General features: G+C 41.9%; 1 protein-coding gene and 1 long non-coding RNA gene across 4 annotated transcripts in view; one reads left to right on the top strand and one right to left on the bottom strand.

The window, feature by feature from the left end:
- Positions 1–3535: 3535 nt before the first annotated feature.
- E2F7 (E2F transcription factor 7) overlaps positions 3536–26661 on the top strand; it is a 37212-nt gene continuing 14086 nt past the window's right edge. For all 3 annotated transcript variants that reach the window (XM_042992806.1, XM_042992805.1, XM_007088744.3), the window contains exons 1-7: positions 3536–3600; positions 4289–4381; positions 11213–11488; positions 15449–15617; positions 19176–19466; positions 20853–21011; positions 22476–22610. In XM_042992806.1, the coding sequence (XP_042848740.1) occupies positions 4289–4381; positions 11213–11488; positions 15449–15617; positions 19176–19466; positions 20853–21011; positions 22476–22610 (1123 nt within the window). In that variant the 5' untranslated portion in view covers positions 3536–3600. The remainder of the gene's footprint in view (positions 3601–4288; positions 4382–11212; positions 11489–15448; positions 15618–19175; positions 19467–20852; positions 21012–22475; positions 22611–26661) is intronic.
- LOC122240394 lies at positions 20660–22413 on the bottom strand. The gene is made up of 3 exons (XR_006220073.1): positions 22277–22413; positions 21486–21617; positions 20660–20855 (listed from the first exon to the last, which is right to left on the bottom strand). It is a non-coding gene; the product is annotated as an uncharacterized LOC122240394 (long non-coding RNA).

Below are 26661 nucleotides of genomic sequence, written 5' to 3'. Positions count from 1 at the left end.
TCTCTCAAAAATAAATAAACATTAAAAAAAAAAAAATGATATCTTGCCATTTGCAACAACATGGATGGAGCTAGAGTAAATTATGCTAAGTGAAATAAGTTAGTCAGAGAAAGATAAATATCATATGATTTCACTCATATGTGGAATTTAAGAAAAAAAACAGATGGGGTGCCTGGATGGCTCAGTTGGTTAAGCATCCGACTTCGGCTCAGATCATGATCTCGTGGTTCGTGGGTTCAAGCTCTGCATTGGGCTCTGTGCTGACAGCTCAGAGCCTGAAGCCCGATTCTGTCTTCCTCTCTTTCTGCCCCTTGCCCACTCACACTCTGTTTTTGTCTCTCAAAAATAAATAAACATTTAAATAAAAATTTTTTAAAGAAACAAAACAGATGAACATAGGAAAAGGAAAGAAAAAAAGAGAGAGGGAGGCAAACCATAAGAGACTATTAACTATAGAGAACAAACTGAGGATTGCTGGAGGGGAGGTGGGCAAGGGATGGGCTAAATGGGTAATGGGCATTAAGGAGGATACTTGTGATGAGCACTGAGTGTTATATGTAAGTGATGAATCTGTCCCTGAAACCAATATTATACTATAAGTTAACTAACTAGAACTTAAATAAAAACTTGAAACCAAAAAAAAAAAAAAAAAAAAAAAAAGGAAGGGTAGGGTATATGTCCTTTCCTATCAAATATGGGTGGATCTTTGACTGCTTCATCCAAAAGATATAGCAGAATTGATGCTACCTTAGGTCTAAGGTTACACCATGAAAGGCAGTACAATTTCCACTTTGTGGACTTGGGTACTCATGGTGGAGTCCTGAGCCCCTGAAAGAAGTCCAATTGCCTTAGCCACCATGCTGTAAGGAAGATCAAGCTACACTGAGAAGCCACATGCAAAGATTCTTCTTGATGCCCCACCCAAGTTCCCAGCCACCATCAGTGTCCACTGAGTAACTGAGAGATTGACAGAACATTTACAAACTCTGGGACCTGAAAGCAGCAAAGTAAGTGTATTAGAGGAATGTCTCCGAATTTGCCCATTGAACACTCATTTTCCAGTTTCCCTCCAAATTTAAGATCACTCTTTAAGCAAGCAATGCAAGAGTCTGAAGCTACATGTTGAGTTATTCTTGTTCTGAATAGTGGCTACATTTGAAACATAGATAGAAAAAACACTGAAAATGCTAGGAAAAGGTCTGTAACATAAAACTGCCTAACCTCAAAGAGACAACCATTATTATTTTAACATATCAGAGAAATGAATAGACTTTAATCATTTGAAAGTGGAGATGGTGGTCCCCAAAAGGAATATCTACGTCCTAATCTCTGGAACCCATGAATGTTACCTTATGTGGGAAAAAAGGTCTTTGCAGATGTAATTAAGTTAAGGATCTAAAGGGGAAACCACCCTGAATATAGGTGGGACCTACATTCAGTAACCAGTGTCCTTATGAGAGATACATAATAGAGATTTAACAGATAGAAGGGGAGCAGGCAATGTAACCACGGAGGCAGAGAACCGAGGCAGCCAAATATCAAAGATTGCTCATAGTCACCAGAAGCTGGAAGAGGCAAAAAACAGATTCTCCTTTAGAGCCCCAGAGGGAATGTGGCTCAGCCAACACCCTGATCTCAGACTTCTGCCCCCAGAACTGTGAGAAAATGAATCTCTATTCTTCTAAATCAACCAGTTTGTAGTAATTTGTCACAGCAGCCACAGCAAATTAATACAGTTGGAAAAAAAAATATTTCCTAATCAAAATTTTCTGCTTCTATACAAGGGTAAATTTAATAAATGGAATTTTATTCTTTATACTTGTCTCCTTATGCTTCTACCTATAAGATAGATTTCAGTTCAAAATATCATTTCTCATATAAAAATGTCAAATTTTTATTACTGTTGTTATTTTCCTCTATGTTTAATGTTTCCATGCTTGTCTCTTTGATACCACCTAACAGTGATTTTTAGGCTGTATTTATCAGTAATCTAAATAGAGTACAAAGTGAAGGACTTGATTGAGCATTCTAAATTCTGCTTGGGAGGTGAGGAGTGGAGAGCAGAGCACTAGACAGGAAAGGATAAGGAGGTATATGATTTGTTGGGAAGTGTCTGTAGACATGCTTTTAAAAGGATGTCTCAAATACCAACAGCAGGACATCCTACAAAATGACTTACCAATTATTCCTCAAAACCATGGGGGCCAGCAAAAACCGGGAAAGTATGAGAAATATCATGGCCAAGAGGAGCCTAAGGAGACATGAACAGTAAATATAATGCAGTATCCTGGAACAGAAAAACAGTAGGTAATTTAAGGAAATCTGAATAAAGAAATGACTTCAGTTATCATTATTGGCTCATTAATTTCAACAAAAACACTATACAAATATAAGGTGTTAAACAGGTAAAACTGAGTGCAGGATATATGGGCACTCTGTGTCCTATCTTCTCAATTTTCCTGTAAATGTAAAACTGTTCTAAGCCCCAATCTATTAAAACACACCACATACATACACACACAGCTGTCTCTATCAATATCCATATTTCAAATAAGAAACTAAAGTTGAAGGAAGTGAAACACTTAATACAAATCAGCAAGTCGAGGAAATTTTCTCGACTACTTCCCGGAATGCTAGTGCATGTTGCAAGGAATTATTTAGTAAGTCTTTTCCCCCTTAATTATCGGCGATGTTCTTAAAAAGGAACACCAGACTTAACAAGAAAAGAAAAGAAAGAAAAGGAAAAGAAAAAAACAAAACAAAACAAAACAGCTGGTTGTGCTTGCAGTCTAGTTTCCAGGACTAACTGGCGTGCCATCTGCTCGCAGCATAGAGTGGTAACCATGGTTCACGTGCCACACCAGCGTGCGGTGTTAGGAAGTTTGCCCCAACAAGCCTGGACAACTTAGCTTCCGCGCAGGTTGCTGCGGGGAGGGGGTGGCGGCGGCAGCGTCCAGAGTGTGTATATCGTTTTTCCAAACTCCATCTGCTTTCCCCTCCCCTGGCTGTGCCCGCGGTCCCCCAGCGCGGCAAGCCGAGGGGACAGGAGCGGGCCTTTTATGCATAACAAAAGAGCTCCCCTCCTCCTCCCGCCGCCCCCGCGCCCCCCCCCCCCCCACCTTGGCTTTCCCGCGGCCGCCCGGGCCCAAGTCCCCGGCAGGAATTGGCTCCCGGGCCCGAGGTTTCCAGGTACCCGGAAGGGGGAGGGGGCCGAGGCGGTAACAATTGGGCGGGTGAGGGCGAAACGCGCGGCCGGGAGCGCCAAGACTCCGAGGGGCGGCGGGCCCTGGCCGTGCCGCGGAGCGATTGGCCGGGGCCATCCCGCCGGCCGCCGCTGATTGGTTGATTCTCAAATTCGGTCTCAAGGCGCCAGAGGAGGTGTTTTAGCGGGGACTGCGATCCGGGACTGGAGCGCTGGCGCTGCCCTGACACCGCGGGGTCCCCGCCAGCTCAGGGCGCTCGGAGCGGGGATCTGCGCGCCTCGCTTTCCCCGCCCGATGTCGCCGCCCGCCTGCTGATCTCCTCTCCCCGCTGGTCCCTCGCCGGTGTGGGATCGTGAAGGTCCCCACAGAGGCAGGAAACCTCCTTCTCAAAGTGGGAGTAAGTAGCGTGCGGCCCTAAGCGCTGTGTGGAGGCGGGAATTGGGGTAAAAGGGGACCCCCCCTCCCGCCCAGGCTGCCAGCCTCCCTGGCTGGTGGGGATCGAGTCATTTCTGCCACCGAACCAGGAGCGTGTGGGGTGTCCTGGCTCCAGCTCTCCCTACCGTGAGGCAGTAGAGGGGACTTGTTCCTCACGATCTGGGGGGTTCATTGGAATGGTTTATCCTTGGGGTCTGCTTGGAGGCCTGGGAAGGGGCTGCGTTAAGAGCTGAGTGGGTTTGGTCTAGCGATCAGGTTTCCCTCCCCCCTGATTCAAAACCCCCTCAAAGCCGAATTCCTCCCAGTTCTTTGCGCCAAAATTAACTGACCTAGGAGACCCTGTGCTTTCTGACAGATTTGCCCTACACTCTTCTGACTTGGTAACTTTGTTTTGTGCTGTTGCTTTGCATAAACGATTACCAGTTTTGTCGATTTTTTGCCTTCTCAGATTTTTAGTAATTATCAAACACACTTTAAGTGTTCGTGTTATTCATGTGCGTTTTAGAGTTGAGGGTGGCTGCACTCCTGGAAATTCCCAGGATGAGTTTAGAGAGGGGAAGTTCATGTTCACGAGCAAGTAATAAATATTTTTGTTGGAGGAGAAAACATCCAATTGTAAAATCACTTTCTAATGTAATTGTGTATTACAGATGGAGGTAAATTGTTTAACATTAAAAGACCTGATCAACCCCAGGCAGCCCAGACTAGATTTTGCAATTGAAGATGGGGAAAATGCACAAAAGGTAAGTGCGCTTAAATACCTTATGCTCTAACATATTTAAGATGGTCATTTCTAATTCAATGAAGTATTTCGACATGGCACTTGTATTTGTCTTATAAACATAATAATTAATGTTGACGATCATTATAGAAATATACTTTTTTAAAAATGGAGGCATCCAAACCATTATTGTTGAGTTTCTCACTCACTGTGCAGTAGAAAGAGGCTGTTAGATGTAATGTTGAAACCAATTTATATGAATCGAAAATGTGCTGGACACTGCAACCAAAAATTTATACTTACAGTTGTCAAGAGTGGATTAGCTCATGCTGTGCAGGAATGTTACCCCTTGGGTCCTGGAATATAGACTGTACACTGTAAATACTGGATATTTAAAGTGCTGTGAAGTGTTCTTCATACCAATGAACCCTCTCCTAGCGACTATTCCATTCACCCAAAATTAAGACCTTTGCCACTCATATATAGGGAGATAAAATGACTTAGCCCACTAGCATACTCTGAATATTTTACAGTGCTGCTCCTGGTTCTGTACTGAGCCTTTCTCTCTCTTTCTGCACCCCTTGTGACTTTTAAGACCATGGTTGTGTCTTCAAGACCCATAACGAAGTGGCCATTGTAATGTCTAAACTGTCACCATCCCCACGTCGGCACAGCTGCACTCACCAGCTAGTGCCCTACGGAAAAGGTGTAGTAGCTTGTTAGTGAATGTCTAAGCATTTTTAGGCAGAAGCCAAATATATAACAGAAACTTTGAATACAAATCTGAGCATAGCAACTTACTTGGGCATTGCACTTCTCTAGGTTCCTTGTCTTTATTTTTAGACTTGCCATCAACAATGAAACTGTCTGGTTGCAAAGCACCTCTTATGTGGACCTTTGAAAAATACTTGACAACCATTAATTTTGGATAGGTGTGCAACTGTATGTTTTGTAGTGTTTTTTTTTTTTTCCTAACCTTCAAAATTTTTTTGTTAGGAAAAGAAGGATACCAAAACATTGTTGTTTTCAAGAGGACTTTCTAAAAATGAACCTAAGCCATATGAGGATGGAAATGCCCAGACTGTAAAATGTATATTGAGAGTTTTGGCTTTGGGATTTTCAGAGCAAAACTTTTTGTTTTCCTTTATAATTTGGATGGAATAGCTTTGAAGGAATATGCATGCATTTATATAAAGCCTGAGTTAGCATCTACTTCTTTCCTTCTGGGTCAGTGATTTTTTTTATCAAGTGCCTTCCACAAGGGAATTCTACTCTGGTTGGTGTCAGTGAGTGCTGTTTGCAGTTGAACTTTCCCATTTTAATAGATGTGGAGAATAACTCAAATGACTCCACAAAGAGGTCGGAAAAGTGGTTAAAATGTTTGAAATGGATTGTATGAGCAGGGATTATTTCACCTCTCAAAGAGAAGGCAAGGAATGAGAATAGTGCTTCTGCCCAGAGCCTAGGTGGAGCTTTCGTCTCCTTTTCACATTGCTGTGTAGTAAACGAAGGAGGATTTCTAGGGATGGCGAGAACGTGGGATTTGTAGTAACAGAGATCTGGGTTTGATTTCCTGCTCTGCCATTTATTAGCTCCATAACCTCGAACTAATATATTTATTCAGTCACTCAATAAATATTTATATCCCAGGTGCTGAGATACAGTGGTTTAAGTTTCCTAACCTCTCTAAGCTTATTTTTTTCTTCCATAAATTGGATCTAATAAATAGCACCTCCCTCTTTAGGTGTTTGTAAAGTACCCAGCAACACATACTGTTCACACTGTACTCAGTGACAACGCAAAGATAAACATAGAGGCCATAAGAGACTTTCTGGGACTCAGATGCAAAACTACCCAACTGTACTATCATTTGCCAAGTGCCATCACAGAAGTGGGAACAAAATGTTTGGCAAAATAACAGAGGAGGAAATACATTCACAGGGAATCCCGGGAGATTTGGGAAGCTTCACAGAGCAGGTAACATCTGGGCTAATCATGCCTCCATGCCTGAGGACGGTCAGCCTACAGAAAAACAGGAGTGAGCAGAACAGACATTGTAGGCAGAGGAAATAATGTGAGGTGCAGGCGTTCTAGAAATGTTCAAGATACTCAGAGTGGCCAGAAGCTGATGGTGTTGAATTGTTGCTTGAAAGCCTCTGAGAGATGCCTGGCACAGTGTTTTGTGGGTCAGCTGGCATTTAGAGGATTTCTCTTTCTTGACTTTCTACACATTGGTCAAGAACTAGAAGTACTGTATGATGCATGCATCTTCTTGCTACTTACGGAGGAATTTTTTTTTAAGTGTACAGTTTTCAGTTTCATTACCCACATTTCCTGAGCCCAGTTGTGAGGTAATAAACAAGACTCTCCTCTTAAGTTGTTTACAGAGCATTTGGGGAGGACAAAAGAAGAAAATGGATGGTTTGGCATGCAGGGGCGAGCAATAAGGATTGAGCTATCGGGGTGCTTTGTGAAGGAGATAAACCTGAACAAGGGCTTGAAGGGATGAATGCTAAGACTTAGGCAAGTGGAGAGGGAGGCAACTGGTAAGAAGTAGCAATGAGCAGATACATTTGGGGACAGTGCCCAGACTTAGTGGGCACAAGTTTTCTTTGAAGGTCATTCATCATTTTTAGGAGTGATTGAGAGAGAAGGGAAGGTCAGTTTGAGCTATGTATCTGGACCTGTGTGATTACAGGTAGATAAATGTGTGCAGGAGGCACTGGTTGCCTGACTTTGGAATTCATGAAAGGTCCTAGCCAAATACAAACTTGGGAACTGTCAACATTCAGGTTGGTTTTAAAGCCCTGTACATGAGGATGAGTGAACTGTCCCAGAGAGAGCGAACAGAGAGGAGTGGAGAGCTGAGGTTCTAAGAGTAGAAAACGAGGAACCAACGAAGGAGACTGAGAAGTAGGGAGAGAACCAAGAGAAAAAATGTGCTGTTTCCAAAGGGCTGCATGTTTCATAGAGCAAAGAATAGTCAACAGTCTCAACCTGTACAGTGAGGTCAAATGAGGTGTTTTACTGTTGATTTGGCAAGTGAGAGGCGACCTAGATGAGACCAGTGGGAACCCCTGGGAGACGGGCAGAGGAAAGCCCTTGGTGTGGATTACTCATTCTAGAAAGTGTGCTCTGAAGAGAAGGAGAGTTTGTTAGTCAAAAGCTAGAAAGAGACGCTTCCTAACATGTCATCTTTGCAGTGAGCCTTGAACCATAGGTCAAGTTTCAAGGGGCAAAGCTTCACCAATAGCATTAAAGACAAAGGAACGGTGCAGGGCAGGTTTGAAGAAAAGCAAGTGCACTGTTTGGACACAAGGTAGAATAATGCATGAGATAGAACTGGAAAAGCAGTTGGCAAAATATTACCAAGGGCCCCAACAAGGCTGATATCTGCACATATTATTTGAGGTAACGTGATCAAAGCTATATCTGAGACCCAAGCAAGACGGGAACCAAGATCTTATAATTACACAGCTTTTCTATGGCGGCATACAGCAGAGTCGAAGTACTGGTATAATTCATAACAAATATTTGTATAGCACTCAGGTGACAAACTGCCTTCACCTTCATTATCTGATCCCATCCTCACAGCACCTCTGTGGCAGGTAAGCGAGGCTATGTTGTGTCCATTTGCATATGAGAATTGGAGAGCCTGTTTCAGGGTTACATTTCTCCAGGCCCTCTCTAATCGAAGAAGCTACTTCCAGGGTGTTGTACTTAGATTTACCGACAGGCAGATCGGACACGGAGGTAACATGCTGGAGGCTTGTTAGGGGTGCTCTGGGGAGCCACGTCTGTGGGTAGGAAGGGAAGGCAGCAGAACTAGACAGAGGGAGAAGCGGATCTGAGACAGTCTCAGGGGAAGTCTGGAGTTTACCCAACTAGGAGTTCTAGAATGACCCCTCAGAGTCATCCTGAGTGGGGGCAAGCCTGGCTAGGCTTTTACATGTCAGCGCTACCTCTATTGGCATTGAGGACAGTCCGGGTCTCCCTGGGAAGTTATGATTCTGGAGGACTCCGCCCTCTCAGACTGGTGAAGGGCTTCTAGCATCAGGGGAAATGAGTCATTCATTCCTGAAGAGATCTCAGCACATCCCTGTGTCCACCACACAGCTGGGGAGCCTGGCTGGAAAGTTGTAGAGATAGATTCTTTAGTTGGAACCCCTTATTTTATTGATAAGGAAACTTGGGCCTAGACAGAACAATTTGTCCAGTATCAAAAAGACACAGAGCGGAGACAAAAACCAGGTTTCCAGTCTCATTCTAACTTCCTTTCCACTTATACAGTGTTAGGACTACAGGCTAGACAGACAGATGAAGCAGTTGACTTTAGATTACAGTTGACTTTCTGCCCATCTGAGATCTCAGCATAAAAATTTGCTTGGCATTCTTTTTTCTCTTGATGTAGAGGTGTGTACAATCATAACCTCGCAGGTAACCTAATTCCCCTCCAACTTTACGTATTAAACTGTAGTAAAAATATATCAAAGTGTTGAAGGAAATAATCCATCTACATAGTTCCTCCATAGGGCAAAAGTAGGAGCTCATTGCTCCTTTGAGAATAGGTAGGTCCGCTAGAGGGAGCACAGGAGTGTGCATCTCCGTCCACCTCAGTGAGGCTGGCCCACGCCCTCTATCACAGGGATACTTTTTGGAAAACGAGATAATCAAGGCACAGTGTTCTGTCAGCACCCATAAGGGGCAAGGCACTGTGCCAAAAAAACTATGAGGAATGAGCCATATGGAACTTGATTCCTGACCTCCAGAAGTGCACAGTCACATTAATGAGTCAAGACACGCACCTAGGAAGTTAAATAGCAATATGACGCATTGTGTTGTATTAGCTCTGAGTGCCAGAATGGATGGTAACAAAGAATGGGAAAGAGGGGAACAGGTAACAGCTAGGTTTTACTGAGGGCTCACTATATGCCAGGAACTACTCTAATAACCCTTGAGGTTGGTATTTTTATGGACTTCATTTTCAGTTGAGAGAATTAGAATATAGTGAGACAAGCAGCTTGCCCACGCTGATAAGCAGCAGAGACAGGTAAGCTGGCCCAAGAGCCTGCGTGCATAACTACTTCCCCATACTGTCTCTCCATAGTGCCAGTGGGGATCAGTGGTCTGCTCAGTACCTTTTGTTGATCCAACAAAAGTTTGCACCCACGGTAAGCTCACTTCTAGATGCAAGATTTCAGAAACTTCTGCTGTCAGCTGTTTCTTGCATACCAGTAACTTTTATACTGAATGAAGGTTGTATGTGACCCCAGGCAAGTTATTTAACTTCTCTGTGCCTCAGTTTCTTCATCTGTAGACTGGAAAAATAATAGTACCTAGGTCACAGGATTGGATGAGGTGTTAATATATGTAAAGTACATAAAATGGGGTGTGGTCCATAGTAAACACTTAGAATTCCCTTGTAGAAGACTTCATCAGAACTGCACATTAGTACGGATGTGTTAAGAGATATGGGTAGATGCAGTGCTCCAGGCTGGCTGTTTCTGCTGCGTGGTGGGAAACCATCCCCCCCATCCCATTCCCTCCTCTCCCCCCACCCCAGTGACACCGAGGCAAAACCTCACCATGGCCAGCCAGCAGCTTTTGCTGATCCAAGGAACAAGAGATGCCGCCCCCGCCCCCCAACACAGACTCCAGGGGCTCCCAATCTTCTTTTCCTCTCTTCATATGTTGCTCATTGGTGGGAAAGTACCTTTCTTAAAGGACTGCTTAGCGGAAATCCAAGCACACAGTAGCTACAGAATGCTACATATATAGGAAAAGCAGGGACAAACCATTTAGCTCATCCACCTTCATCATTATGTAAAATGCAATTGCTTGGAGGTGAATTCTGCAACAGAAAGAACAGAATCTTTCCATTTTTGAATGATGAGTCCTTATTTTAGGGGAAAGAAACTTGTTTTCATTACTTGGTATTTCCAAATGTGGCTTCCATTCACTTAGTCCTTTTTCAAAGTGGACTAAGGGACATAATGGACCCATCACTGCTCTTTTCTTATAATTATCTAAGGCGGTCTACTCAAAGTGTGATCTGGGGACAGGTGCTAGCCCACAAACTATTGCTAAACCGTAAAAAATTAAGACCAGAATTTGAAAGGCAGGCACTTAGAAAGCTCTGTAACAATTTGATCTTGCCCCCCTGTGGCATCTAAGCCCATGATCAGTGGTCTCTTCCTAGTGAACAGGCTGTAGGTTGTTTGAGTGACAAACTCACATGGAGAGTTACAGGTGGTGGAAAATGCATATAAGTCCTGTGAAGTGAAACTACATATCAGTATGTGGGAGTTTGGAAATAAAAAACCCTGGCCCTTCACCATGGATAGTTTGAGAAGTACTGCTCTAAGGGAATAACAGCCCTTCCAGGTTGGTTTGAAATGTGGCATTTTGTTGGATACATTTCCATTGGTTGGTCCTGCTACAAATTTCTAAATTAGCACCAGTGAACACTGAACTACAAAAGCATAACTGTACTGCACTAGTTAGTGCAAACTCGTAAATGGAGAAGCAGTATGGACTCAGCCCACAATTGCCCTTATTATCATCCCCAACAATTACAAGCATCTACCAGGAGCACATACACTCAACTTCTTTCCCAGAGCTGCCATGAGAAGTATATTTAAAAGCAGTAGATGATAATCATGTTCTCACTGAACCACTGTTGGATTCCATGAATCCTTCAGTCTATTTTCACTAGTCCTAGCCTGGTATTTTTCAGCGGTGAATATATGGTCTCTTTGTATTTTCATGTCTCGGTGAATCATGGGAACAAAATGCTCTTAGCTTATACCTGCCCTTTCGCTTTCTTACTAAAAGGTCTCTTTTTTTTAAATAGGAAAATATATTTGTTGATCTCTCAAGGATGGCCCCGAAGACTCCAATAAAAAATGAACCAATTGATTTATCAAAGCAAAAAATTTTCACTCCAGAAAGAAACCCCATTACTCCAGTTAAGCTTGTTGACAGACAGCAGGCAGAACCATGGACGCCCACAGCTAACCTGAAGATGCTCATTAGTGCTGCCAGCCCTGACATAAGAGACCGGGAGAAGAAAAAGGGACTGTTCAGACCCATTGAAAACAAGGATGATGCCTTTACAGACTCTCTGCAGGTAAACAGGCTGTGCGTCTCAGGCTTTATAGAAATTTTTTTTTAAGTTTATTCATTTTGAGGGAGACAGAGACAGTGTGAGTGGGGAGGGGCAGAGGAAAAGGGAGAGAGAGAATCCCAAGCAGGTTCTGTGCTGTCAACATGGGGCCGATGTGGGGCTCAAACCCGTGAAACCACAAGACCATGACCTGAGCCGAAACCAAGAGTCAGAGTCTTAGCCGATGGAGCAACCCAGGCACCCCAGGCTTTATAGAATTTTAAAATCTTTACTTAACAACTTAAAAGTCATAGGATTCTCAGTTTTTCAGTTACCATTGAGCCAAAAGCGGTATTAAACTTAATGTCTTCCTCTCTTTTTTTTTTTTTTTTTTTTTTTTAATGGCATGTCAGATGTCTGTAATGGTAAAATACTTTTAGGCAGACGGTATCTTTCATCCACAAATCCCTGCTATTTACAGATATCAAAATATGCCAAAACTTAATATCTTACTTCTAGCTGAAATGGAATTCTCACTCTGTGTCTTATTTTTTTCATAATGAATGTTTTTTTTTCTCTTCTATATGCTACTCCCTTGACTACTCCCAGTACACATTTAAAAATGATAATTTTTAAGGCAGAACTGTTTCATAATTTTGATTTAATGAAAAAGTTTGGACTTTTTTTAATGCTGCTGTGAATTATAATTTTTCTCTGATTTTGAGGGTAGCAGTTTATTTTAGACTTTGGAAATTTCATTATTTTTATATATGTTGAAGTCTTTGGTTTGGGGCCTTAAAGGTAAATCATCTTTAAATTATCTGTCCCATGGAGAACCAGAGCTATTGAATAAGCAGCATATCTATACTTTAAAGAAAAAAAAAATCAATGGTCAATAATTTTCACTCTCCCATTAAACCTTTTCCCAGGCTTGCTAAGAAAAGTTACAGATTTGAATGTTATTTCTCTTCTATTTTTCCTCCTTTGGTAGACTTTTTATGCTATAAAAATTACCAAAATGAAGAAATTGAAAAAGAGAAAAAGATATCCTGAATTACCACATGAAATTAATAGAACAAAATGAAGTGAATCTGGTATACTTCATTGCAGTGACAGAGCTAACTAATAGATTTTTCCATGTAACTAAATACAAATCAGACCATACTTTGAGAACCACCGCTCCAGAGAAACTCCTGTGTGTATACGCCAAGAGACACGAACAAGAATATCATAGCAGCACAGTTCCTGTTAGTGCACACTGGAAACAACAAACATGGCTATGAGTAGGAGAATGGATAACTAAATTGTGGTATATTCATACAGTGGAATATCAAACAGCAGTGACAATGAGAGAAAATCATAGCTACATGCAAGAATGTGGATGAATCATAAAGACGTATGTTGATTGAAAAGAGCAAGTTTCAGAAGACTATCTACTAGTTTCAATTTTACAAACGTTGAAAACCCAAACCAAACAAAACCTAAGCAATATTTTATATAGGAATATATCCATATGTGATAGGATTATTTGAAAATGGCCATGAAATGATACATGCAAATTTAGGAGAAAGGTTACTCTGTGGGGTAGGCAGATGTAAATTAATAGTATTGTTCTGGTTTGGGGCATTAAAGATATTATGTACATGGTAAGTATATTTTATATGACCAAATATTCTATCAAAAGGTAGTAAAAAATCAATTTAAAGAAGATATTCCTCAGTAATTTTTAGGAATATGAAAGGATTCTATGACCAAAAAATTTGAGAACAACTGTTCTAGGGTACACATCTAGTAGTGAAATGATTAGGTCATTGGATATGCAAATATGCACAAAGTAATTGCTTTCCCAAGTGCTATTCTCATCCACCAATAATGTACGAACATTTATTGATCCACTTCTCTGACACTTGACACTGTGAAATTTATTAATTTCTGCCAATCTAATGGGTGTACAATTGTGTATTATTGTGATATTCACTTGCTTTTCCTTGGTTACTCATGAGGCTCAGCCTCTTTCGACATGTTTACTGGCCACCATGTTGTTTTTTCTCTTTTCTGTGAAGTGTTTGTGCATGTTCTTTGCTGATGTTTATTATTTTTCCATATTGATTTGTAGGAGTTTATTGTATGTTCTTGAAATACCTTTATCAGTTCTGTGTGTTACATTTCAATTTACTGCTTGTGTTTTTTTCATGTTGTATATTGTAATCAATTGTCCCTGCACTATTTATTCAGTCCCTCCTGCTCTCCCAAGTGGTCATTGCTATCTCTGTCGTATGTCAAAGTTCCTTTCGTGTATGTATCTGTTTCTTGGCTCTCTTCTGTTCCATTGGCCAATTTATGCATACCTACACCAATACCATATGGTAATAAGCCTTGATATCAGGTAAAGCAAGACTCTCATCTTATTTTGCTTCAGAGTGTGTAGACTATTCTTTGCCTTTTGTTCCTCCATATATACTTTAGATTGGATTTTTTTAATGTTTATTTTGAGAGAGAGTGTGTGTGCGTGCACATACACGAGTGGAGGAGGGGCAGGCAGAGAGAGAGGGAGAGAGAGAATCCTACGCAGACTCCATGCTCAGCACGGAGCCCAATGCAGGGCTCGATCTCACAAACCATGAGATCATGACCTGAGCTAAAGTCGGACCCTTAACCGACTGAGCCACCCAGGCGCCCCACAGCTGATTTTTTAAATCTCTTTTTAAATCTGCCTTTATAGCTACTTTGTTAAATTCACTTATTATTTTCAATAATTTGAGATACTTTTGAGTTTTTTATATAAACAATCATCTTCTGCCAAGTGAAAGTTTTGCTTCTTCTTTTCTAATCCCTGTGCCTCAGTTTCTTTTTCTTGTCCTCAGGCACTGGCTAGGATCTTCAATATGATATAGAAGAGGAACAGTAATAATGGGCATCCTTATCATTTTCCAGATTTTAAGGGAATACTTACAAGATTTTTCCATTAAGACATGTGTTTGCAGTTGGGTTTTTATGGGTACACTTTATTAAAGAAATTCTCCATTTCTGGTTTTCTAAGAGCATTTTTAAAAATCATGAATGGGTGTTAAATTTATCAAATGCTTTTTTCTGAAGCCCATTGAGATAATCATACCACTTTCTTCCTTGAATCAGTTCGTTGAAAAGCCTTTTTTACTGGGGCGCCTGGGTGGCTCAGTCAGTTGAGCGTCCGACTTCATGATCTCATGGTCCATGAGTTCGAGCCCCTTGTCGGGCTCTGTGCTGACAGCTCAGGGCCTGAAGCCTGTTTCAGATTCTGTGTCTCCCTCTCTCTCTGCCCCTCCCCTGCTCATGCTCTGTCTCTCTCTGTCTCAAAAAAAAAAAAAATAAAAACATTAAAAAAATAATAAAAAAGAAAAGCCTTTTACTTTTGCGGCTTGAACTGAGCCTTTCTCAAATGTGGGTTGCTGAGACAAGGACACCACGTTAGTATCCTTACAAAAAGAATAAAGAGGAGTAAGACTTAGCTGCCCTTGTTCAGTTCCTTGAACCTTGGTCAGTTGTAAAAAATAAAACACATTGGTGACGCAATGCAGGCCAGTGAATCTCAGAATTTTATGTCAATAGGAATTATCCAGGACCTAAATTCTGATACATCAGGTCTGGGATGGGGCAAGCTCCCGGTGATGCCGATCTATAGGTCTAGTGAGCACATTCATAGCAAGGGTGTAGCAAGCTGTAAATGACTATTTTTCATTTTTTAAGCTTTTAACCAATAGACTCACCCTCAAGTTTCAAAGGAGGAAAAAATCAGTCCAAAGAAAACAACCAATAAAATGTTAAGAAAATTGGATTAGGTAATGAATATATTTTAACCAGAATCTAGAATGCTGTGGACTGGGATGTCCCCCCAGGTTTGCCAATAACTCATTAGTCCGTGCATTTCTTCTGCATTTTTCATGCAATTTCTCCATATGCAATTTCGGTGACATCTCTCCTCTCCCTTTTGTCTGCCCTTTGCAGCTTGATGTTGTTGGGGACAGTGCTGTGGATGAATTTGAAAAGCAGAGGCCAAGCAGAAAACAGAAAAGTCTAGGACTCCTGTGCCAGAAGTTTCTAGCTCGCTATCCAAGTTACCCCTTGTCAACCGAGAAAACAACCATCTCCCTGGATGAAGTTGCTGTCAGTCTTGGTATGTATCATCAGATTACCTGGAGGCCCGTCTCCAGTCACAGTGGGAAACTGGTTTCCTCGGGCAGGCCAAAGTCTTCAGATAGCTTCTCATTAAGTAAAGAGTGGGCTCCCGAAGGATGAGGACAGAGGAGCAGGTAGCGCTTCCTTCTGTCATCGAATTTCTCATCCTCATGCAGAGGATTTCAGGGAGTCTTCTAGGCCTGAGGGTCAAACAAAAATTTGTGTCTTTTTTAACCTCATAAAATATTTGTATAAAAGACTCACGTTAAAAACATATCACTTGTAATTTCATATTATTGCAGACAGACAAAACACATTTTAAAATAGCTTGCTGTTTATTTTTAAAAATGCTTCTAAGATTTCAGACCTGGTATTACTTCTGTTATCAAATAGGATTTGAGAGCAAGAGCGTTATGTTTGAAGCCATACAGTGTGATACAGCGAGCCTGTCAAGCTGGAGGAAGCACATCCGGACATAACTCAAACAGCTAACCTTCTAACAAAGAGGAGTACATGTGTTCACATGGCATGGGTGTGTGTAATGTGCAGTGGGGTATGGGCTGTAAATATGAAGACAGCTGCCTCAGAGTAGAGACCCCTAGTGGGCATGGGTTGCAGTTGGTCCCAGGATAAACATGTTGACAGTCTTAACTAAGCAGAAATCACAGTGATTTGAAGGTAGGGTGTCCCCTTAAAAAATAAGGTTTTACACACAGAAGAAAAGAAAAAAAATCAACTAAACAGGCTTTATGATAGATTATATTTTTAATTTGCTTATTCTCTTTCTTCCCCTAGCCCTGAGAAATGTGCCCCAGTAGATGATTGGCCATCTGAATTATTCAAACTGATGGCTAAAACTGTTTAAGTTGCTAGAAACTGAGATAATGAGGCAGTGAATGTGATGGAAGGACCATGGGCTGGGCTTTGGATCAGATGGAGCTCTCCAATTTATAGGCTATGAGAGTTTTTAAAAAGTTACTTAACCTGTTCCTGTCTGAAACACAAGGATCATAGCACCTACCTTGCAGAAACTTAGCAAAGTTTGGGGAGAATGTCAGCAACATGCCTAACTCAGGGCTGGGCATGGGTAACTCCTACTGTTACGTGGAACACTTTCTACTCAGCTCTTACTAGATCTCTCTCTGCCCTCCCCAAGCTATCCTGTCACCCTCTGGGAAAGGAAGTACAGTGCCTAATTGGGGAGCCCAGAAGTAAAATACAGTATTTGGAGTCAGTGCCAATGAAACAAGAAAGGGAAAGTGACCCAGCAGATGAAGACTTAGGGTACACCCATTTGAGGCACAGGCCTAGAAACTAATCTTACAGAGGATGAGGGTAAAACAGTAGCACACAGTGTCCTTACTGAGGTTCATGAAACCAGCTTCCTCCATATACCCAACTTCCATCCACGGACCTTGCACTAATGTCAGTGCAGAAGACAAAAGATTAGATCAAAAGATTAGACAAAAACATCAGACAAGCTCCATCGCGGACTAAGGGAAGCATGGTAATAACTGATAAATCCGTGGGGGCGTACGTAATGCCATGGCTAGGATTAACAGGATTACGCTGATACAAAAGGAAAAGGCTGGATGCTAGGAAAAACCTTCCTGATGGAGCAAGCCCCAGAGTAACCTGAAGGTCTCGAGACCTGTGAAATGGAACTTTTTAGTGCACGAGCCAGTAGACAGATAAACCCAGTCCAGATTGAAAGGCAGCTGCCACAGTGGCTTTTACCAACACCGCCTATTAAACACCCATTGTGCATATTAAACACTCATCTTACCTTCAAGCGGTCAGAATCTTCCTTTATTTTCCCTTCTTAGGATGTCTACTCACTAGATGGAGATTTAACAATTTGTATCTAATACAGAATCACAAAACAGCCCAGCATATGGCTGGCCCTGGGGTGTCTCAGTTGCGTTCACATGACATTTCTAATGGGAAGGTTTATGGAATGTTACACTCTAAACAAGATGTGTTAATATATGAAAACAGACTGGAATAAAAAAAACAGGCAGATCTGGACAAGGGGCTTGTTGACTGCCCCTGCCAGCACCTTCCAGCAGGCATCTGGCACCCAAGTCTGAGCTTCTGAGGATGAAGAGCCTTTCAGGGTCATGAGCCGAAATGTTCTGATGAACTGTGAAATGCCTCTTCCTGCAGATAATAGAACTTCGTTTCACCTCCAAAGTTTTCATCAGAATTTGATCAATTTCTTGTGTTAAATCTTTGAAGGGCCAGAAGCTACATTCACTAAGCCTGCTCTGATTATATAACGGCTCCTGGCAAGTGAGCAGAAAGAGGACATCTTTGTAGCTGGACCAGTTTTCTGGGAGATGCCCGGAGGCTTTTATTATGGGTTCTCGGATGAGAGCAAAGGAGCCAGTGGGTTCCAAAGGCCTAAGGGCCTGTTGCTCAGCAGGATGAGTCACAGGAAAGTTTTAAAATCTGTTTATACTGTGACTTCTCATGCTAGCAGGGATTTTAGGTATTTCCAATGCTGTGCAGAAAGTATTTACAAAATAATACATAACAGTAGATAAAAATTGATACCCTATTGGAGACCCGTTACATTTATGGTCACATTTAATCCTCATCATCTAATGAGATAAATACTAAGGCATAGAAAGATTACCCAGGTAGTAAGGGATTGAGCAGGGATTCAAATCCAGGCAGTCTGACCTCAAAGCCCCCACACTTAACTCCTGTAAATATTTTTGGTAAATGTGGTAGACGGCCCTATAACTCCAGCTATTTTGAGAGTGTTGGGAAAGTGGGTAGAGACTTGAAGAACTTCATGGTCAGCCGGTATTGTGCATAAAGAGTGTCTGTGCTTTACCCCTGGGCTGTTTAGCCCAAACGGCTGTGAATGGGAGCACGGAGACAGTTACCAGCGGCCAAGCTATGAGCAAAAGGAGCCTCGTTCGTATGTTGTTCAGCCCTGGCTGTAGCTTCCTCCAGCAGCTTGAGAAGGGTGCCCAAGCTCTAGACTCCTAAGTTTCCAACGCAAAATAGGAAACAAAATATTTGCCATCTGTTTTCCTTCCTGGGCCATTAAGAAAGTTAACAAAGATAATTATTCCACATCATTCAAACTCCAGGAAAGGATACAATTGTCCAAATGAGGTGTCACGCGTTGGACACAGTTTATTTTACAGTCTGCATAATTAGGAGTAGAAGTCAAAATCAACCAAACAGCATTCATCAGGTGTCCATTAGACATACTGGTACACGTGTTGCTCGATCCCACCTGTTTTAACGTGCTGAGGTGTTCACGTGGTTTACCTAACAGGTCTAAAGAAGAGACACACTAGTGTTGACGTAATAGAGACGCGACCATCCTCCATCTCTGGGTGGATGTTTTTTACCCTCGCTCTTTTAAGGGTTGGATCCCAAGAACATCCTTACAGGTTCGGTTTGTGGAGCATCCACCCTTGCTGCGCATTGCCCTGGGCAGCATGTAGAGTAGCTTACAGACATGGTCCAGGCCCTCAAGGAATTTTTACTCAAAAATGTTTGCCTGCATGATTGTCGACTTCTGTTTTCCAAACAGGCGTTGAAAGGAGACGTATCTATGACATTGTAAATGTGCTGGAATCACTGCATCTGGTCAGCCGGGTGGCCAAGAATCAGTATGGCTGGCATGGACGGCACAGCCTGCCAAAAACCCTGAGGAGCCTCCAGAGACTGGGAGAGGAGCAGAAATATGAGGAGCAGATGGCACATCTCCAACAGAAAGAGCTAGAGCTGATGGATTATAAACTTGGAGAACGTAAAAAAGATGGCTGCCCAGATTCTCAAGATCAACAGTTACTGGATTTCTCTGAACCCGACTACCCCTCTTGTGAGTGCACCATAAAACCACACGAGTGATGGTTCCTTCCACAGAGATTCACTGCTAAGGCGGGAAGTGCCAGATCGACAGCCCTGGAGGGAGATGTCCTCCTGTTCTACCTACTGAAGAAAGGGGGACAGATGGCTCCCCCACTGGGCTTCCCACTCGACCTCACTTCAAGCCTGTCTGGTGGCAGTTCACTTGGTACTTGGTGTGTTTGGACCACAGATCGCTAACGGCGCTCCCGTTTCTGATTGACAGCCCCATGCTGATTTCTGTTTGTGAGCCTTTAAGGAAATTTCACTTGGAAAGAAGTTATCTTTTCACAGAATTCAGTTTTTTAAATTCTATTTAGGGTAGATTACTTAGGAACAAACCCCGTTAGGAGAACACGTTGGTAAGAAAGATAGATAACCCCTGCTGTCATTTGATACAGAATTTTTTTTTATTTATATCTACATTATTCTTCCCCTCCCAGCTCCTTTTGAGCCTCTTCCTGTTTTGACCACTGATCTTCATCATTCTTACCCTAAATCCCATTGCTAAGATGATAAAGTACAAGTATCACTCAACATTTCCCTTGCATACATAATAGGGATGGAAATGTGGGCCTGGTTTTCATTAGATTTACTGCCCTGTGCCTTTTAGCTCCACCCCATGAGCCAGTTCTTATACTAGTAACCAGAGAAGACAGCCATCTGTCAGGGATAGTTTGCCTGCCATATACAGCAACAGACATCTAATCAGTGTCTCTTACTCATTTACAGCTTAGTTCTTCACTTATTTCTGAAAAGCAATGGAAGAGGCAAGTGCCTACTGTGTTTAAGATATATTCTAGATATTGTGGGCACAGAGAAAGAAAAACAGAGTTCGTGCCTTTGAGAGAACAGCTGATGTTCTGAAAACAGTCTGTGAAGTCTACCCTTCCTTTTATCCTTCTGTATTCATCTTTTCAAAAAGTTGCTCCAGGAAAACTACCTCATGGATTTATTCTATGAAGTAGGAGTGTAAAGCATTAAGAGTGGTTTCAAATATGCATTTCAGAGTTTATGCCTCCTGTAGAGTCATTTTCCAAGCCATAAGAAAACCCATCTCATTTCTTGAGGCGCCTGGCTGGCTCAGTCAGTAGAACATGCAACTCTTGATCTCAGGGTCATGAGTTCGAGTCCCACGTTGGGTGTAGAGGTTACTTTAAAAAAAAAAAAAAAGAAGACAAAAATCCATCTCATTTGTTTACAAGCCATCTTTTTGTGCTGTGTGTCCAGTAGGCTTCTGCCTGTAACAAGACTGATCTTTCCATCTGCTGGTAGAGTTAGTAGTTCTGGCAAACTCTAAGTACCATCTTTCATGTGGTAAATTATATGTTTTGATGCTTTCATTTCATTCCCTTTGTAGCATCTGCAAACAGTAGAAAAGACAAGTCTCTGAGAATTATGAGCCAGAAGTTTGTCATGCTATTCCTCGTCTCCAAAACCAAGATTGTTACTCTTGATGTGGCTGCCAAAATACTGATAGAAGAAAGCCAGGATACCCCAGACCATAGTAAATTTAAAAGTAAGCATCTTCACCTAAATCCACTTATAAGTACAAAAAGGGTGTCATATCATATATTGATATTTTCTGCCTGTGAGATTGAAGAAGAAATTGTTTTTGAGAAGTGCAGTCCTTCCTGCACTCATAAAGATTCTTGGGGCTGTGAGAGGTAAGTTAGTAAATACTATAATTCCCATTAAAGTTCTGTCCGATGCCTTTTCCTCGGCAGTTAGGATGGATGGTGGAAGCAGAATGCCATCCATCCCACAAATGCAGGTCAGGGAGGGTGTAAGATGCTTTGCGTTTCTCTTTAGTATTGCTGCTTCCAAGACAGAATGTCTGAGTTTTCTTTCCCCTTTTTTCCTCACCCCCTGCCTACTCTCCTGATGGGTGGAGATGAAAGTTGTCTGCAGGTAAGAAACAGAGGAATGACCAGGGTAGGGTAGGGGTGGTGGGACGAGGCCGCTGGGCAAGAATAGTTTCCAAGATTCGTACCCAGTGCATCTTCCTTTTCTGTCAAGCCTGGGTCGAGCCAAATGCCCTTGGCTGCCAATAGCCCTTTCAAGCCCTGGGAAGCCATGATCTCAGCTTTCTGCTTTTTCTGTTTCCATTGGAGGTATAGGCACCCTGTGGGAGAAATGAGTAGGTAAAATGCAGCTCTGTCAGAATTGGGAAGAAGATTGCATCTGGGGTGAATGTTTGAGGTTCCTGGACCATAATCAGAGCTCCTCTGATTGATTTTAGATACAAAGTCAAGTGGGTTTCCTACCTGTAAATTGATTTCTTGAATGGACATTACTTTGTGGGTATTGCCCTGCCTGTCAGATGTCTTACCACCTCTTCTGAATGTCTCCTCTAGTACCTGCATTTTCAAATGTCTCTCCCCCAGCCCTCATAAGACTAAGGGAAGGACCACCCCGCCCCTCCCCCACTAGGTGGCCAGATGCCTGTCTTCAGCACAGCTGAACCTCGTGACCTTGAGCCCCAACGGTCTTGTGTGCCCAAGAGCGCAGCCTCACAGGAAGCTCTGGGGAATCCCTGTCATTTTCACAGGCCAGCTGCCTGCTGGAGCTGGTGCCACCACCTCCTGCTGGGAGAAACTCAGAGCGAGCTTTTGACATGCCACACATCAGAATTACATTTACTAAGCCTTTAATTATAGCCCCTTTCCCTCCCTTGGCGTTCTTGAAATCTCGGCGCTCCCTGCAAATCTTGGTGCTCCCTGCTCATTACCAGGTGCCTCTCACAAGGGGTGTGAAGTTGTGGAAAAGGAAAGACACACTGACCTTCCTGTAGTATGTGTCTTCAGATACATCAGATCCATAAATCTCAGGCCGTTGCATGACAGAGCCGTTGGCCTCTGCTGCACCCCACTGCTTTCTGCTTGAGGTTTATATGGCCGCCCAGAAAAGTGACCTGTCACATAAACTAAAATGTAATGGTGTTACAGACGGTGTGACCATAATTGTGTTTTATATCTTCAAGCAAAGGTACGACGCCTCTATGACATAGCCAATGTTCTGACCAGCTTGGCTCTAATAAAGAAGGTGCATGTAACTGAGGAGCGAGGCCGGAAACCAGCCTTCAAATGGATCGGGCCTGTGGACTTCAGTTCCAGCGGTAAGGTGGCATGGTTTTGCTAGGGACCTATTTTATTTTCAATCCCCAGTTCCTTTTCCAAATCGTGCATCTACTACTCAATGAGACTGATCTTCATTTCCCATAACCTGTGTCACATTCAAAATTAGACTAGAGGTATCACTCTTGGAACAAGGAACGTTAGTCTTTAAATGGTGTGTGGGGCCAGCTCCCATATGGTAGGAAGGGAGATCCTGAGAGCTTATAATGTGGGAGTTTCTGTAACTATTAAATTATAACTCATTAGCATGTTTTATTTTATTCCAAAGTTCCTGGAAGTTTGGGATTAAGGATTAAAAATAACACTTCTTATGAACTCTGGTTGTTTCTGCATCAGCAAAATAAAGCATTATTTTTCTTCGAAATCCCAGATAGTGTTAAAATTATATCGATTACTATCACAAAACTAATACATGGTGAGATGGCTTCTAAATATAGTATGGATGTCATGAACACCTTTTTGGTAATTTATTTAACAGGTTACAAGTGTTATAATTTTACTAAACTAGAGCAAAAAAGGGTATTATCTTCTAATTTGACAGGTAATATCTGAGCAATTGGGGACTGGATCCTACTATACCAGCTACTTTACATATAGCTATGCTGCCTGGAAAAAAGAAGCCATTAAAGTTATTTTTAAATTACCCTTCCAATTTTGGTATTAGTGGCATAAATTCCTGCCACTTAACCCAGGCTTATAAAAGATACAGCTCTCTACCTCACTTACAACACATTATTCACTTAGGATCTAGATGAAACCACTTAAAATCAAGTATAACTAATTCAGGCCAGCCGGCACTTACTGCATGTGCATTGTGCACATGAAGTTACTGTACTAAATGCCACGAGAGATTGAAAGGCGCGTGTGACGCCATCCCTGCCTGCATGAATTACACACCTTTGCCATTTTGCACACCTCTGCCTTTAGCTTCTAGCCTTTTCACTTGTGAAACCCTCTTCTTTTCAACACGAACATATTCTACTTGGCTTTCAAGATCTGGCTTGAATGTCAACTCCTCCGTGAAGTTTTCCCTGATCACCCGGAGCAAAGACTGTCACATCTGAGCTGTTGCGATGTAGTATTGTGCTACTGTACTCGGTGATGTTGATGTCATGCCATTGCCCCAGCTCTCTGCATTCATTGGAAGCCCAGCGTGGTCGTTTTTGCTTTAGTTTTTAACAACCATATTAAGATATAACTCACGTAAGATGTAACTCACATAACTCATCCATTTAAATTGTACAGTTCAGTGGCTTTTAGTACAGGGTTGTGCAACCATCACCACAGTTACTTGGAAAACACAGTCCATCCCCAAAAGAAACCCTGTCCACATTAGCACTTCCTTCCCACTTCTTCCCAACCTCTCCCTTCCAGCACCAGGAGAAAATTAATATATTTCCATCTCTATAGATTTGCCTATTCTGGAGATTCCCTATAAATGGAATCACACAATATCTGGTCTTTTGTGACCAACTTCATTCACTTAGCACAATGTTGTTAGGTCCTCCAGCCTCATAGCATGTATCAGTACTTCCTTGCCTTCTGTTGTGGAATACTATCCCATTGTATAGATGTGCCACATTTCATTTATTCTTTTATCGGTTGACAGAAATTTGGATTTTTTCCATTTTTTGGCAATTATGAATAATACCACTTTGAACATTCACAGAGAAGTTTTGATACGAACGTCTGTTTGCATTTCTCATGGGTATATCTAGGGGTGGACGTGATGGCTCATATGGTAGCACTATGCTTAACATTTTAAGAAATGGTCAAACTGTTTTCTAAAGAGGCAGATTCCCGATGAGTTAAAAGCAGACTCAGCCTGTATTCATCCATGATTACCCTATAGTACCCAGATTAGTGCCTTTACTTGCTTTAGTTGATTAATGAGCTTCTATCGAAGGTGTAATTAGCCTGCATTTGAAAATTAGAGAACGATTAAGCACTACACACGGTGGTCCTGGCTCTGGGGGAACTCAGAGAGGATATGGGTGACGTTCTGATGGATGGAACCGTTAGGTTTTGGAGGGAAGGAGAGCTGTTGAGTTCAGGGAGAAGATACCTAAGAACAGATCTGGTGCATGTTTAGAGATCAGCCACCCTGATTTAGGTGTAGGGCATGGGCTAGAGGATAACGAGACATAAAATGTGATTGGTTGGGACGTTTTGGAAGCCTTCGAAATAAACCAAGAAATCTGTCCTAGATGTAATAGGCAGAAGTGACAAGAGATCTTTAGATAGATTAAAAAAGAAGAGGGACTCAAGGGTAGTAGTGTCATTGCAGAAAATAGGGTAGTCAGGGAACTGAGGTGGTGTTGAGAAGTCTCACGAAGGGATTTGTGTACCCAGCTAGAAGGGCTCCGATCTGATGAGGGGACCAGGACTTGAGACCAGGTCAGGAACCTCATTGTGAACCCACTCTCTCTATCTGACAGAAACCTGATCTTCTTTCTGTATATCTAGTTTCATCGTCATCAACAACCCAGCAATCTGGAACTTCACATTACCTTTGATTTCTTGAATTCACTCTCCTTCACTCCTTGTGTAGCAATTCCTCATGGGTAAACTTAATAAATGTCTCTTTCCTCTTCTCCTTCCCACCATTGTGGCCTTTTCATCCTCTTCACAGCTTTTTTGAGTTATTATGACACAGGATAAATGGCACATGGTTAAAATTACAGTTTGGTAGGTTTTGCATTGTGTACACCTGTGAAAGAATGACCACAGTCAATATAATGAACCCATCACCCTCCAAAGTCTCCTGTGTCTTTGTAATTCCTCCCTCCTTACCCCCATCCCGTCCCCAGGGCAACCACTGATCTGCTTTCTTTCACTCTAGATTTTGTACATATTTTCTAAAATTTTTTATAAGCAAATTATATACAGTCGATGCTCATTATTCAGAGTGCATATTTGCAAATTTACATGCTCACTAAAATTTTTTGATAACTCCAAAATCAACACTCGCAGAATTTTCTCATTCATTCACAGACATGCAAAGAGTGGCAAAAAATTTCGGTTGGTAACACCCTTGTTCCCAGCTGAGGTCGAACAAGGCAACACAGCCTTCTATGTTTCTCGTACTTGTTCCTACTTGGCTCTCATGCTATAAACAAGTGTCCTTTCCGTGGTCTTTTTAAGGCCATGTATTCACATTTTTTGTGCTTTGTGTTGGGGATTGTGCCGTTAAAATGGCTCACAAGTGTCCTACTGAAGTGCTAATGATTCTAAGTACAAGAAGGCTGTGAAGTGCCTTACAGTGGAAATACATATGTTAGAAAAGCTTCCTTCAGGCATGCGTTCTAGTGCTTTTGGCTAAGAGTTGAACACTAATGAATCAACAATGTATATTAAATAAGGTGTCTTTAAACAGACACACATATAAAACAGGGTTATGTGTTGATCAGTTGATGAAAATGTTGTAACCGGAGGCTGGCAGGAACCTAACCCTGTATTTCCTCTAAGAGCAGTAGTTCAGTATTTGCTAATTCAGTGTTCATGGTAACTTCACAGAACATAACTACCGTGAATAACAAGAATTGACTGTAATGTGTATACTCTTTTTCTCAAGCTTCTTTCACTCAGCATAATTACTTTCAGATTAATAGTATTGTATCATGTATCAATAGTTTATTCCTTTACATTGCTGAGTATCCCATTATATGGATATATCATTCTTTATTCATTTACTTGTTGGTGGACATGTGGATTATTTCCAGTGTTTGGCTAGAAATTTACTTATAAATTTATTTATTTACAAATAAAGCTACAGTGAATAGTCATGTACATCTGTTCATATGGTAGAATTCACCAGTGAAGCATGTGGGCAAGCAGTTTCCTACATGAGAGGTTTTTAATAACAGATTCAATTTTTTCAGCTATTGGGCTATTCAGTTTATCTCTAGTAGATCTATCCTTCTACTTTGTGTTCAGTTTTCTCTTTTTCTAGTTTCTTAAGGTAGAAGTGGAGGTGATTCTAGATCGTTCTTTTTTCTAGTAGGTATTTAGTGCTGTCAATTTTTACTGTAA

Source organism: Panthera tigris, chromosome B4 (genome assembly GCF_018350195.1).
Source record: "Panthera tigris isolate Pti1 chromosome B4, P.tigris_Pti1_mat1.1, whole genome shotgun sequence".
NCBI classification, from domain to species: Eukaryota; Metazoa; Chordata; class Mammalia; order Carnivora; family Felidae; genus Panthera; species Panthera tigris.
Note: the sequence above shows the minus strand (reverse complement) of the source record. Positions and strands in the feature narration are given on the sequence as shown.